General features: G+C 39.5%; 1 protein-coding gene across 2 annotated transcripts in view; it reads left to right on the forward strand.

Moving 5' to 3' along the window:
• Positions 1 to 13,748, forward strand: part of ak5 (adenylate kinase 5) — a 106,023-nt gene that overhangs the window by 80,345 nt on the left and 11,930 nt on the right. For both annotated transcript variants that reach the window (XM_079877121.1, XM_079877122.1), the window contains exon 8: positions 6,418 to 6,494. In XM_079877121.1, coding sequence (XP_079733247.1) covers positions 6,418 to 6,494 — 77 coding nt within the window. The remainder of the gene's footprint in view (positions 1 to 6,417; positions 6,495 to 13,748) is intronic.

A 13,748-nucleotide genomic window follows, 5' to 3' on the forward strand; every position in this document is an offset into this window, starting at 1 on the left:
TGTGCCACATTACACTGACAGTGCATAATAATAGTGCTAGTGTTAATTACATGGCATTGTGCGCTAGTGGAATTCTGTTGGAAACCAGGGCAACTTCTAATTTTATTGCATCAGAGACGGATGAGGCTCTGTCAAGCTTTTAGCCGTTGGCTTTATAGACCGGGTCTGTGGTGTTTGCAGATCAAATCAAGCATAGGTTAATAACACCTCCACCCGCCTGCCATGTTAACCCTGCTGATAATGAATCTTGTGTCATTATCTGTTTCATGCTGACAGAAAAAAAAAATACGTCACTGGACAGTGATTTGAAAAAACAATGTTCTGTGTCTCCTATTACTGTCATCGAACTGTGATATTAATAATAGAACTCCAGTGTTAAAGGGTTAGTTCACCCAAAATTTTTAATTCTGTCAGTAATTACTCACCCTCATGTTGTTCCAACCCTGTAAGACTTTCTTTCATCTTCGAAACACAAATTAAGATATTTTTGATGAAATCTGAGAGCTGGCTCACTCCTCCATAGGCTTCTATGTAATCGATATCTGCCATCCCAAAAAAGTTAGTAAACACATTGTTAAAATAGTCCAAGTGACTACAGTGGCTCAACCTTAAGTTTATCAAGCGACGAGAATACTTTTTGTAACTTTTTGCAACTTCCAGTGCCTGTGCAAACTCTTGACATGAGTTATGACCTATTAACTCATCTTAATAACCATAAAAACGTATCAAGCCAAGGCACTCGAGAGTTTAAGTATATATATAAACTTTATTTCATCATGGCTTAGACAATTCAAATAAATTTACAGATAACCGCACACCGATGCGTTGCGGCTAATGAGCTTTGGTGTCATAAGACTTTTTATATATATTTACTTAAACTCTCGAGTGCCTTGGCTTGATACGTTTTTATGAGTCGAGTTATCCAAAGAGCACTGGGATACGGATTTTACACCCCGTTGTACAAATGCGGGTACTTTCTAACTTTCTATCTCTTAAAATCAGGTTGTGTGTATACAGTATGTGCATACTGTGCTAAGGACAAAATTTGCATCACACAGTTGCTCACACTGTACACGAACCCTTAGCATTATGCGTAAAAAGTGTGAACTTAGTAAAACCAGTTCTGTGATGCATTATTCTGGGCTTTTGCACCTGGTAGTTGAACTAGCTACCAGGGCAGTCCCCCGAGAACTAAATGTTCCCCTATAGGACCATTTTCCTGGTTGCATTCACACGGCCAGTTGGAACTTTGAAGTGGCCGTCACTTACGTCCTGCTGCTCTGGTTGTTGTGTGGGACTTTAATTTGATGGCGTGGCGTACTTTTATTTTGACAGCTGAGATTGAATGCTCACATTCTCCGTTTTCATTAGTTTACAATCTGTTTGACAGTTTTACTTCCTACGTTTTTAGATAGAACTGTTAAACAAAGAAAGTAAACAGTTTACGAAAAAGTATTATAGTGTTTGCCGTGTGGTTGATGCCCAATGTCGCTAAGATGCTTATATTTTGCTGAGCAAAAATACATAATCATGTTTCGCCTGGTTCCTTCAAAGTCATGATGGATTGGTTGAGAAGTGCCTGTACTTCGGCGTTGGTCCATGTGTCGATGTTTTCCATGTTCGTGGAGTAAATAAACTGTAAATAGTAAATAGGATATAAACTGTTTACATGGCTTTTTAAAAATGCTGGGTGCCAGATTTTCGCATGCGTTCGGCTAATCAGCCCTACATTTACGTCACTGGCAGTTCCTGTCATGCTGGGTTAGACCCTACTCTAGCTAATTTAGTCCCCCCCCAAAGACGTTCCGAGAACTAGAATCATTCCCAGTTCCTGCAGAGCGAACATGGCAAAACGTGGGTACTTTATAGGGTGCAAAAGCCCCTACTGGTTGTCGAATAGTTCACCCCCTCATGTAAACTAACTCCCAGTCCCTCACTGAAATGTTTTTCTTGCCATCAAGTTTGATTATTCACATAATGGTGCCTGATCTTGACTAGAGCATATTTCTGAAAGTCTGTTGCCCTTTTATAGAAATACGTCAGGCATGTTCATTTATTAAAAGTGGCAGAGTTCAAAAGGTACTGCATCACAGGAATAACCTTGCCGCCCACTCGCACGATCCCTCAAACGCTCTTCTAATAATGCCACGTCTCTATCAACAAATATATATATCTGTGACTCACAATCCTACTGGGGCAAGAAATGTTCCATTACTTCCTGTGGTCTCAGGTGCAAAGTCTCTCCCTTAATATATAATCCCACCACATGTACTTCATAGTATGAGGACAGACAGCTGCTCTTCCCCTAAGACTCATTCAGAAGAAAAAGCAGTATGAAAAAGGGTAGTAGGCTGAAACAGCCTGTTCTTTTTGTATGGGAAGATGCTGCCACGTTTGGTTTAGCACTGGGGGACAGGGAATGAAGCTGTCAGTGGATAACAGAGGCGACCGATGTCAAAAGGTATCAGTCTCTTCTAGCCTGTGGAAGTGCAGCGCTGAGCTGAATCAGAACTCAGAACAGATGCTTTTATGGAAAACATGACCACATGGCTGAAGCCAGACCCCTGTGACGAAGGTTCCATGTCAAATTGACTGTCTATAGATTGTAATGAACAAAACTCTCTTAAAATTTCAATGAATGGTTGAAAACACTTTGGCATAATCATTTTTTTTTAAATAAATGAAACCAACAGAAATAAGATTTAACTTTCTTAAATCTGAACCTTTTTATGCTTTTGAATATTTTGGGATATACACTAGGCTTTTACTTGTCTTAACCACAAATTATTGGTAAGGAAATTACCAAGTTGGGGAAGGCTATTCCATGCCAAGGTACTTTATCTACAGTATTTGTGCAATTCTTGCTAATTTCCTGAGCAGTGATTTGTGATTAAAATGGCTAAGACCATTAAAAGACCACTAAATATTTTGCCATTTTTGGCTTGTTCCATGAAGGCGAGCACATTCTCTCTGCTTGCAGTGCGTCAGTCACGCTTGTCAGGAAAGTGAGTGAGACGCACACAAACACACTGTTTTATCGAATCATACCTCATAGCGGTTGACTTCCGCCATTTAGTACGATTGTGTTCATATCAGGAGCGAACCGTACCAGAGTTCACGTAAACCGTACCCCAGACCAGCCTTTTTATGTGAACTCAGGTACTGTTTGTCGGTGCACACTGAAGTTCGGAAAACTGCGTTCATATGATCCAAACTAACCAAACTCTGACGTCAGTTAAACCCAGGTGTGCACCAAAAGTGCTAGGGCCCTATTTTAACGATCTGGAACGCAAGTATCAAGCGCAAAACGCAAGTAACTTTGTGGGCGGGTTTTGATCGCTGTTGCTATTATACCGGCAGGATAAATGACTCTTGCGCCCGACGCAAATCTAAAATGGGCTGGTCTGAAGTAGCTTCATTATTCATAGGTGTGGTTTGGGCGTAACGTGAAATAAACCAATCAGAGCGACATCTCACATTCCCTTTAAGAGCAGGCGCGCTTGTTCTATAGTGGATTCCTATTATAACGGCGGATTTGCCAGGCGCGCGCCAGGAGCGGTTCACAGCCGAGGAGACCGATGTTCTCGTCAGGGACGTTGAGGATGGAGAAACACACCCAAATTAACTTTGGTTAAACAGGCGTATGATAATTTGGGTAAATGTGTAAGCTAGATGTATGCTTTTATAATAACTATCTATCTATCTATCTATCTATCTATCTATCTATCTATCTATCTATCTATCTATCTATCTATCTATCTATCTATCTATCTATCTATCTATCTATCTATCTATCTATCTATCGTAATAATGTAGGCTATGATTTGCAAAAATGAAACCTGATGCGTCTGTGTGTAGATGAGAGAATCAAAGTGTATGCTCGTTGTGCACACGCTACATTGATTATGGCCAAGCATGCGCCCTTAAAATAGCATATGAATAACATGCGCAACGCGCCACTGACTTTAAACTAGTTTTTTTCGGTCAGTGGCGGAATTGTTTTCTAAACCTGCAAAATAGTATGAGGGAACGTTTGCGCCGGAACACGCCTCCTCTTTGCGCTGAACCGCCCCCGGGAGCGCAAGTGTATTTCTTAGTTAACCGACGTGCGTCTGTGGAGGGAAAAGTCCGCTGTGCGCGGGTGCAAAATAGGAATGATACATGCGTCGGTGTACAAAGTCAATTGCGCTGGGTGCAAGATAGGGCCCAATGTGTGAAAGCACCCTTCAAATTTGCAAAGAATATTTCTGGCTATTATAAGGTATATTTCTAAATAAGAAGTCTCTGATAACAACATACTGAAAAAAAAACGTCTTGTGGAATATCCTGTTTCACTCGAATTGCTTAAAGTTGTTTATGTGATGCTCTCCCAGTTTTAGCACCAGGAACTTTAAAAAAAAAATTTCAATTTACAATCTTCCAGTTTTTAATTGTAATAATTATAATCATAATTATTAATTATAAATATTAATTATAATCCAGATGTTATGTTTACTGATTCCGGAAGCAGAAGTAGAGATTTCACTGCATTGCTTCGTATAGTTACTGTATAGTTCGGTTAACAAACTAGAGTACATGATGGAAGAATTGTTTATTCCGAGGATTATAATACATTTATTTATTGAGCCTTGGAACTAACTTTACTTTTCTGATCCCTTTTTGCAATTTCTGGCAACAATTTTCTATCCAGTGTTGCCAACTTTTTGGAGTGCTGGTTAACTTGTTAATATATACTGTATATAAAAATATCTGTGGGCTATTTTGAGCTAAAACTTCACATACACACTCTGGGGACATGAAAGACTTATTTTACTTCACGAGTTCACACTTACATACAATTTGAGGATGTAAAGTTTAATGCGTATTTGGCGACCCAGAGTACTCCCCCCGTATGCAAGTGTTTAGGACTAGAAGTGTGGAGAAGGGGTGGTGGGGGGATGCTGCAAAACTGTCAATGGATCGAGGTAAGACTGCTGAATGTATACAGTATATACACCTCTTACCATTGATTGCTGAGTGCTCTCCACTTGTGTTAATTATCTGAACGTGCTCCTCCCGAACTTTGTTAATAAAACATCATATCTTGTGAAAAGGCAATTAAACCACCCCTTTAAAATACAGTATGTGAGCATGGATTAGGAGAGAAAACAGATGTAGAGTGCAGACAGTTGGCACATTACGTAATCTAGTGACATTTAGCGACTTTTTGAGCAGGCTTAGCTACTTTGAAAATAATTGGCATCACTGCTTCTATCAGAGTAACCATAGGTGTAATGCATCAGATTAACTATGAACACGATACACTAACGTTTGACAAGCAGAAATTGTCCCTTTTGAAAACTGACCTTTGTCTTTTAAGCGCTTTTGTCTTTTGTATTTCTGTAGTGTTAACAGACTTTTTTGGTGAAATGTTTTGCTTGAAAAGTGCATTTTGTGCTCTCTTTCTTTAAAAATTGACTTGGTGATATTTTGGTATAGAAGGTTCCCAAATACTGTTATGTAAAGCTACTGTTCATCAGTTTTAGGGGCCGTTTACACGACACCATTTTAAACTAAAAACGTTCAACTTTGTATGCGTTTTGGTCGTTCATTTACACGACAACAGTGTTTTGGGGTCCTGAAAATGAAAACTTTTGAAAACGTATTCCAATGTGCAAGTTTTTGAAAATGATACCATTATCGTCACCATGTAAACTACAAAAACATGAATTTGTGAAAACATTGACATTATGCGCAATGTATTTCGTGTTCAGTCTATAAGCACATAGTTTCTTCACATAGAGTGACGCCAACTACTGGCCTGGCAGCAGAATATAGCATCTTTTGTCGTTTTCGCAGATCCGTGTGAACGGGGATCATTTTTGACAACGTTGTCGTTGTTTTCCATTTTTAGTACATCATTGTGGTGTAAATGTGCGCTCAGTGGGATTTTCTAATCTAGGCTTTCCTTTACGAAGTACTAAAAGGGTTTCTTATTAACGAATAATACATTATGTCAAGAGAATCATCACAAGTGAAAATGACTATAACCATCTCAACAATGAAACATCCAAGAATCTGTGTAGACAGAAGCCAGTTCACTATCAGTTTCAGAACTCTTCCTTTGCTCTGGTGAAACATGTACTCATGCCACAAATTAATGACTAATTAACATATAGGAAACAAAACCTTTGTGATTGTTGCCTACGCTACCGAAAGGACTCCCGAGTTCCTTTAGCAATTACTGGTAAAGAACAATAAAGAACCGTCAGCACTTAGTTTCAGTGATGGAGAGTAGTTAGAGGTACAAGAGTGTCTTTATTTTCACACAAGGCTTTGCTGTAATTGCTGTATTTTTCCTCTTTCAGACCTCAATACAATGTTTCTTTCAAATGCCTTTTCTTAGAGCTTGATTGTATCTTTTGCTTTTCTCCATAGGACCCAGTGAGCTCGACCTCAGTCTGTTAACGGATAGCAGCAGTCTGGCAGATATGCCCACCAAATTTGACGAACAGGTATGAGAATGTCTTTTACCTCATCTTTTCTGTTCTTTCCTAAGCACTTCTTTCTTTGCTTTTCTTTGATGGCTACACTTATGTAGTGAAATTGCTAGTAAATTTCACAAATAATTACAACCCAGACAGCAACATAGTGTCGGCCCAGTTCCGGCCCACATTGGTACGTGTGGATTCCATGTGTATCAGATGTGGGCCGGATCTGGGCCGGCACTATATGATGTTTCAAGTTCGGAAGGAGCACTTTCAAATAATCAATCCAATCAACTTGTCATCAACAATCATCATGTCTATCCTATCAGCATGAGAGGAAGCATATGAAGAGTTCAGATGCAAAAGCCTCTAAGTGCCATCTGAAATTTTCTTCTAGAATTATCATTTTTATCAAGCTCGTATATTTAAGTTCAATAATTTCAATTAAATGGCAATGCAAATTTCCTATTAATTGTCATTTAAGTGAAATTACTGAACGTAAATATACAAGCTTTATAAAAATGATCATTCTAGAAGAAGATTTCAGATGGCACTTAGAGGCTTTTGCATCTGAACTCTTCATATATTCACTCAGTCGACTCTTCTACATTCCTCAACGGTTTTTCAGCATCCCTCCACCACCCCGACTCCTCACTCTTGGCTTGTTCCTTCCACAGCCAGGAATACGGGGGGAGTACTCTGGGTTCGGGGCGAATACCAGCATGCCAAATATGCATACCTTTTATTCTATCCGACTTATTTGTAAGTGTGAACTCGTGAAGTTAAAGTCTGGGAAAGAACCAGTAAGTAACAATGAATTAAACATGAAGTAGAAAGACTGAAATAGTAATTTCTTGTAAAAGATACTTCAGTAATACAACTTCGTAAAATATTTTTTTTACAGTGTACTGCAAATTCTTAATCCAACAACACAATGGTGGTATATGATGCGGCCTTTATTGTGATATCACAATAGCATTTAGAGCATCATTAGCATGTCAGAAAATGTCCCATCTGTCTGGTCTCTTTAATTCATTATAAAGTTATTGGAGTCTCAGATTAGGCTCAGATGAGACTGCTGAAGGGCTATTAAAGGCAGATTAAGTCTGTTTTTAATGGAAATGCTTGCTGAGTGACAGTCCTGCATTAGCGGATGGTCATTATGAAGGACTCTATCTCCTGCATTAGCTTCTGTATGGATGAAGCTTAAGCCACAGTCCTTGACTTTCATTAGTGTGTTATTTTCAGAATAATCTTTTAAAGGGAACCTATTATGCAAAATTTGCTTTTGTATGGTTTTTGAACATAATAGTCTGCAGTGTGCGTATGCAACCACGGCACCCTATTGTTAGTAAAAATAAAAAAAAACACACCCACTCTGTTTGTTATTTTCCCCATAAATCTGACTGGCGACGGAATCTGCCCTATTAGCTTAGCTCCTCCCCTCAGTAAGCTGTAAATAGAGCTGGTAAGTCCCGCCCATCCGTAAAACCCCAAGTGGACCTCTAGGTTGAAAAATCGTCAATGCAAGTGAATGTGAGAAAATAATTATTTTTGAATTGTTTGAATTGTGCCATGAATGTGAACATATGTTGTCTGTGAATTTTTTATATAATTTTTCATATTACGAGTTTGACAGTATATTGTATGATTCTTTGGCTAGCAGTTGTGGAAAAGACATAACGAGAAAGACTACATGTCGCCTATGTGGCGTCACCCCATAACACATTTTCCCTCCACTTGTCAAAATGCTGCGATAATCTATGGAGACAGATCGAGATGCCTGTGTGTTTTGTACCCAAATGTCACCATTCAAACCAAATGGGCTGTTCTTTCTTCAGATTCGCGTCGAAAGCAGCGAAGAGTTGTAGGCTAGTCCACAAAGTGCTCTCACACAAAGTCTAACCGTATCAAACTTCTACCCGCTAAATTGTAGCATTCTTCACACGAAAAATTATGGGGTTAGCGGAAGGGGCGGGACTTACCAGCTCTATAGAGCTGGTAAGTCCCGCCCCTTCCGCAAAACCCCGCTGGACCTCAAAGTTGAAAAACCTTCAATGCAAGTGAATGGGAGAAAATAATTATTTTCTGGTCCCGTTTGAATTGTGCCATGAATGTGAACATATGTTGTCTGTGAATTTTTTATATAACTTTTCGTGTAAAGAATGATACAATTTAGCGGGTAGAAGTTTGATACGGTTAGACTTTGTGTGAGAGCACTTTGTGGACTACAACTGTCGACGCGTTTGAAACGTCAACACCACTAGCACACGGACTAGCTCACGGATCCCGCTAAACATGGCTGTGTCTTTGGTGCACTTCACCGCCTTCTTTCAGGGAGAGGACAAAATCGTTGAAGTTGGTGAAAACCACGGGTAAGTCAACTTTATGGGGTGACGTCACATAGGCGACATGTAGTCTTTCTCGTTATGTCTTTTCCACAACTGCTAGCCGAAGAATCATACCATATACTGTCAAACTCGTAACATGAAAAGTTATATAAAAAATTCACAGACAACATATGTTCACATTCATGGCACAATTCAAACGGGACCGGAAAATAATTATTTTCTCCCATTCACTTGCATTGACGGTTTTTCAACTTTGAGGTCCAGCGGGGTTTTACGGAAGGGGCGGGACTTACCAGCTCTATAGTCCGCCATGTTATTCTCCTCGCCAGGGCATTTAACAGCAGTATTTAAGTTACTTATTAAAGCTACTAAAGTTGTTCAGTCAAGAGCAGTGAGTGATTTTCTGTTTTTCTTTTGTGCTTTGATTCACATAAACAGGTATTATATATTATGCTGTTGTCACTTTTAGGGCCCTTTCACACCTACCTTGTTTGGTCCGGATTTTCGGACTTTTCAGTTTGGTCCGAATCAAAATTACAGGTGTGAAACCTCCCCCGGACCACGGTCCGGACCAAACAGACGAAATTTGGTCTGACGAAAAGAGGTAGTCTCGGTCCGGATCAAACTGAACAAAGGTTTGGTTCGTTTCTAGTGTGAAAGAAGCATTTTCTGTATGGTTCGGACTTTCAGACCATATACAGGAAGTTCCGGTGGTTCCCGCGTAGCCTAAACAACTGAAGAAGAATATTTATGTGCAAATCTGTCAGTCCTGCCCACAGCGTTTCTTCCAGCTGATTCACCCGCGCACGCACGCACACACACACATTTTTGTCCTGCCGGCGACGATAAAATGTTCTCACAACGAGGTATAGTTGTTATAGCTGCAGGGAGTAATGCCATAATAATAAAAGTATAGTGGCAACGATATGCGTCTGTTCATTCGTTGTTGTCAAATATACCCACCATCAGACGCACGTCTGTTTACAAACCAATCAATGTCAAGATGCAGCCCAAATAGATGATGACGACAGGACGCAAGTACGTCATGTAAAGTTCTTTAGTGCGCTCGCATAATTGCAATGTGAAACCAAACCAAAACTAACCAAATGTATACAATGTATCAAAACATGAACTTTGGTTCGGACCTTGGTGCAGACTTTTTCAGGTGTAATAAACAGATCTAATATACACATGCGATTTCTTTTAGGTACTGACGTAAACCATCTGTGTTTGTGAACTTTGTGTGTTTTTAAATAGCGGCCAGGGGGTGGGGAGCATCATCCCATTTGCATTAAAAAATACATGCACGAGAACGGCATGTTTTTCCTTCCACTCATATATGGACAACAAGGTATAATAAATTATCTGTGGGGTATTTTGAGCTGAAACTTCACAGACACATTTATAGGGACACCTGAGACTTAGCCTACATTACATCTTGTAAATAGGGGCATAATAGGTCCCCTTTAAAGAAAGGCCACAGAATAATGCCCTGTGTATTTGTTGGGTATTTCAATAGAAATAATTGCATTAATACGTGGTAAATGTTCGCTGACCTTCAATACGGAAAGTAATAAATATCTCTGAGTCCCCTGAGTGTGTATTATACAGACATAATGAGACCACACTGTAACTCGATGTATGTGTAAAGGGTTTGTCTGACTCAAGGTCAGGAAGATGTGCTATAGAGTAGAATTTTATGTAATCCCCAACCGGATACTGTCTCTGAAAGCTTTTGTCTCTGAAGCTTGTAAAGACAGGTTATTTTAGTATTGAATTATCCCATATGGAGCTCAAGATTGTAGTCACCACTCACGTCCATATTGATAAAAGTTTTGCGTGGAAATGACCGTACGCTCGTTTTGCAAATGAGGCCCAGTGAAACTAAACAGACATAGAACTACTCGTCACAGCATTTTTATTAGGGGCCAAGCACTGAAGGTGCGGAGGCACCTATTGTATCTGTTCCCGTTCTTCTTCTTCTTCTTCTTCTTCCGCTCTGGGAGTCTATGGCAGCCCATAGAACCGCTTGCGGGAAAGTTATGAAATTTGGCACACTGATAAAGGACAGTCTGAAAAGTCACCATAGCAAATTTGGAGTCTCCAACTCAATCCCTCTAGCGCCACCAACTGTCCAAAATTTCACTCATGTTTATGCTAATAACCTTTGAACCACAAGGGCTAGAAACAAAATTCTTATTGTCTTTTTTTGCGCTTGGCCCCGGTAATTGCTGCTTGCAGCTATATTTATTATTATTATTATTATTATTATTATTATTAGTGGTGTTTGTGTGTGTGTGTGGGGTATGCTTACATTATGGGAACAAAATGCCCCCAAAAGATAGCAACATCCAAAATCTTTTTGACATTTTTGGTCCCCATGAGGAAAATAGCTTATAATCAGACTAATTGATGTGTTTTGAAAATGTACAAATGCATAAAGTTTTCTGTGAGGGGTAGGTTCATTATGCCAAATTATATCAAAATTATTATGTCTATGGAATGTCTCAATAAAACATGGAAACCCAACATATGTGTGTGATAAACAGAGTTAAATTTTAGTCGCTATTCTGTGAAAAAGTTACATTTTCATTTTTTGGGGTGAACTAGATTGTACAGTTTTTATCATCATTGTTATTTTATACACGCTGTGCATTCGTTTTTTTTTAACATTTTCAATAAATATACAGAAGATCATAACACTATTTTCAGCTTCACAGATTCATGCATAATTCAGAATAAGCTCAAAACTATAAACTATTCAAAACTATCATAAACCCTTAGTGCTCCTGCCATGGACTGTTTGGATTGCTTTTGCTCTCTTTCTGGGAGCATCTTGTTCTCTTCACTTGTTTTTTTCTTTCTCCTTGTCTCCTGCCAACCACACACACACACACACACACACACATATTATCTATTCAGAGGGTTCTCGCTATCTACCAACCGATACGGCAGGGTTACATGTAAGAGGCGAACCAATTAGACCCTCCCTGTTGCTAGATGTCTGTCAAACTGAATTCCTGAATCTGTTGCTTCCTCTGTGCATTTCCATGGAGAGGCTGTCATGCTTTCTCCATTATATTTGGTTAAAATCGTGTCTGGGTGAGACAAAAGCAGTCAGTACGGCTCCTTGGTGGAGGAGAGTGTGAAGAGTGTTTATGGATGTGGATCAGCCCACATTTCCACCGTGACTCTTTCATCTGTGTCCATCAGCTGTGCTGCTGACAGCAAACTCTCCGTGCCGTCGGCATCACGCAGGGAAAAACACTTGTGTAGATGAGAACAGATCTCAGAGCAGGCCTCGGCTCGGTGTGCGACGTGTTCAGCGGGTTTTTGGCTCCGGCCATGCTGGCTTCTTTCTGTGAATGTTTGCCAGCCACTTGGATTAAGACATTCCAACTACAGTGCAGAATAGCTTCAGTACAGTTTTGTACTTGTTCAGTACTTGTTATATACCTTCCTTTGTTTTTAAAACCCTCTTATGGCGTTAAACACCTACTGTCAGGATTTACAAAAGACACGCAGTGGAAAAATTTGTGCTAAAAAGGCGGTATTTTTGCTGCAGACCTATGCATTTGTAGGAGTTTCCCTTTCAGAAGCAAAATTTATGGAAGGGGAGTATTTAAATGAATCATGAAAGGTGATTTACTACGGTTTGTGTTCGTCAATGTACTGGTATTTGTGCCATTATTTAACAGCAAAAAAAAAAAAAAATGTCTTAAAGGTGCAGTGTGTGATTTTTAGCGGCATCTAGTGGTGAGGTTGTGAATTGCAACCAACAGAAGTTACGGTGGCTGACAGGAAAAGACGTCGTCGTCTGAGACAGCAGAGAGTAGCCAGTTCGGCAAAGAGGTTTATTTTACAAAGATGAAGTAAGAAATCATGTTACTTAATTATTCAGTAAAACGAAATGTTATTGTGGATATTATTGTTACTTGTTCATCATTGTGTCAGTGTTTTATTTACTCGCTGACTTTAGCTAGCTTCCTTGCATGAAGAACAACATAGTGATGAAACGCGTTTGTCCGTTTAGGACTACTGTAGAAACATGACGGCGCAAAATTCATGTTCTATCTACATACAAGCGGGGACCCGCTGTATGTATTATTCATTATATATGGTCTTTATACACCACTGAAAACATAGTTATGTATTTGATATTGCATTTCTGTCACTTCCTAAATTTTACACAGTGCACCTTTAAACCAGATGCTAATGTGTAGATTGGTAGATTGTGTTGGTTATTATGGAAATGATCTGGCTGCGTCTGTGTTCTTTAATTTGCTCGTCATCAGTCGCCCATCTGTGCGTTCTTGGAATTGTTCTCTCACGCTAATTTGTCCTATTTAGTAAATCTGGCCCAAAGTGAGGTCCTGCTCCACCACATGCTCACTGAGTCTACAAGATTCTGGAACTCTGCTGGAGGGATAGAACACTATTCTTTAGCATAAGTTTAAAGTTAAATCGATGTCATCATTACTGTTCGTATCACTGTGTATCAAGTGCTGAGGAAGGCTGAGGAGCTGAAATTCAGATATGGTAATGAGTGTTTGAACGAACCTTTCAGAATCTTTGAGAATTTAGGTGGATGTGCAATGCATATAATAGAAAATGAAAGTGTTTTTAGACCTTGGATGCATGTAGAATGATGAAGACCTGATGAAGTGCATTCAAAGAGGACTTAAAGCAAGCTGGCGTTAAATAGGAAAAAGCCGAATCCCAGTCAACCGCAACCAGTGGAATATGCTTGTGCCCAATGCGCCCTGTAGCACAGATGGACCTAAAGAAGAAGAAGAAGAAGCATGTAAATCTATTGTAGGAGGTCTCCGAAACTAAATTAGGAACCTTTAAAATAGCATAATGTGGGTACTTTAACTTTAAAATGTATTATTGAATAACATACTGCAGTTCAAATTATAATCAAGTATTT

This window comes from Squalius cephalus (assembly GCF_949319135.1).
Source record: "Squalius cephalus genome assembly, chromosome: 7".
Taxonomy (NCBI): domain Eukaryota; kingdom Metazoa; phylum Chordata; class Actinopteri; order Cypriniformes; family Leuciscidae; genus Squalius; species Squalius cephalus.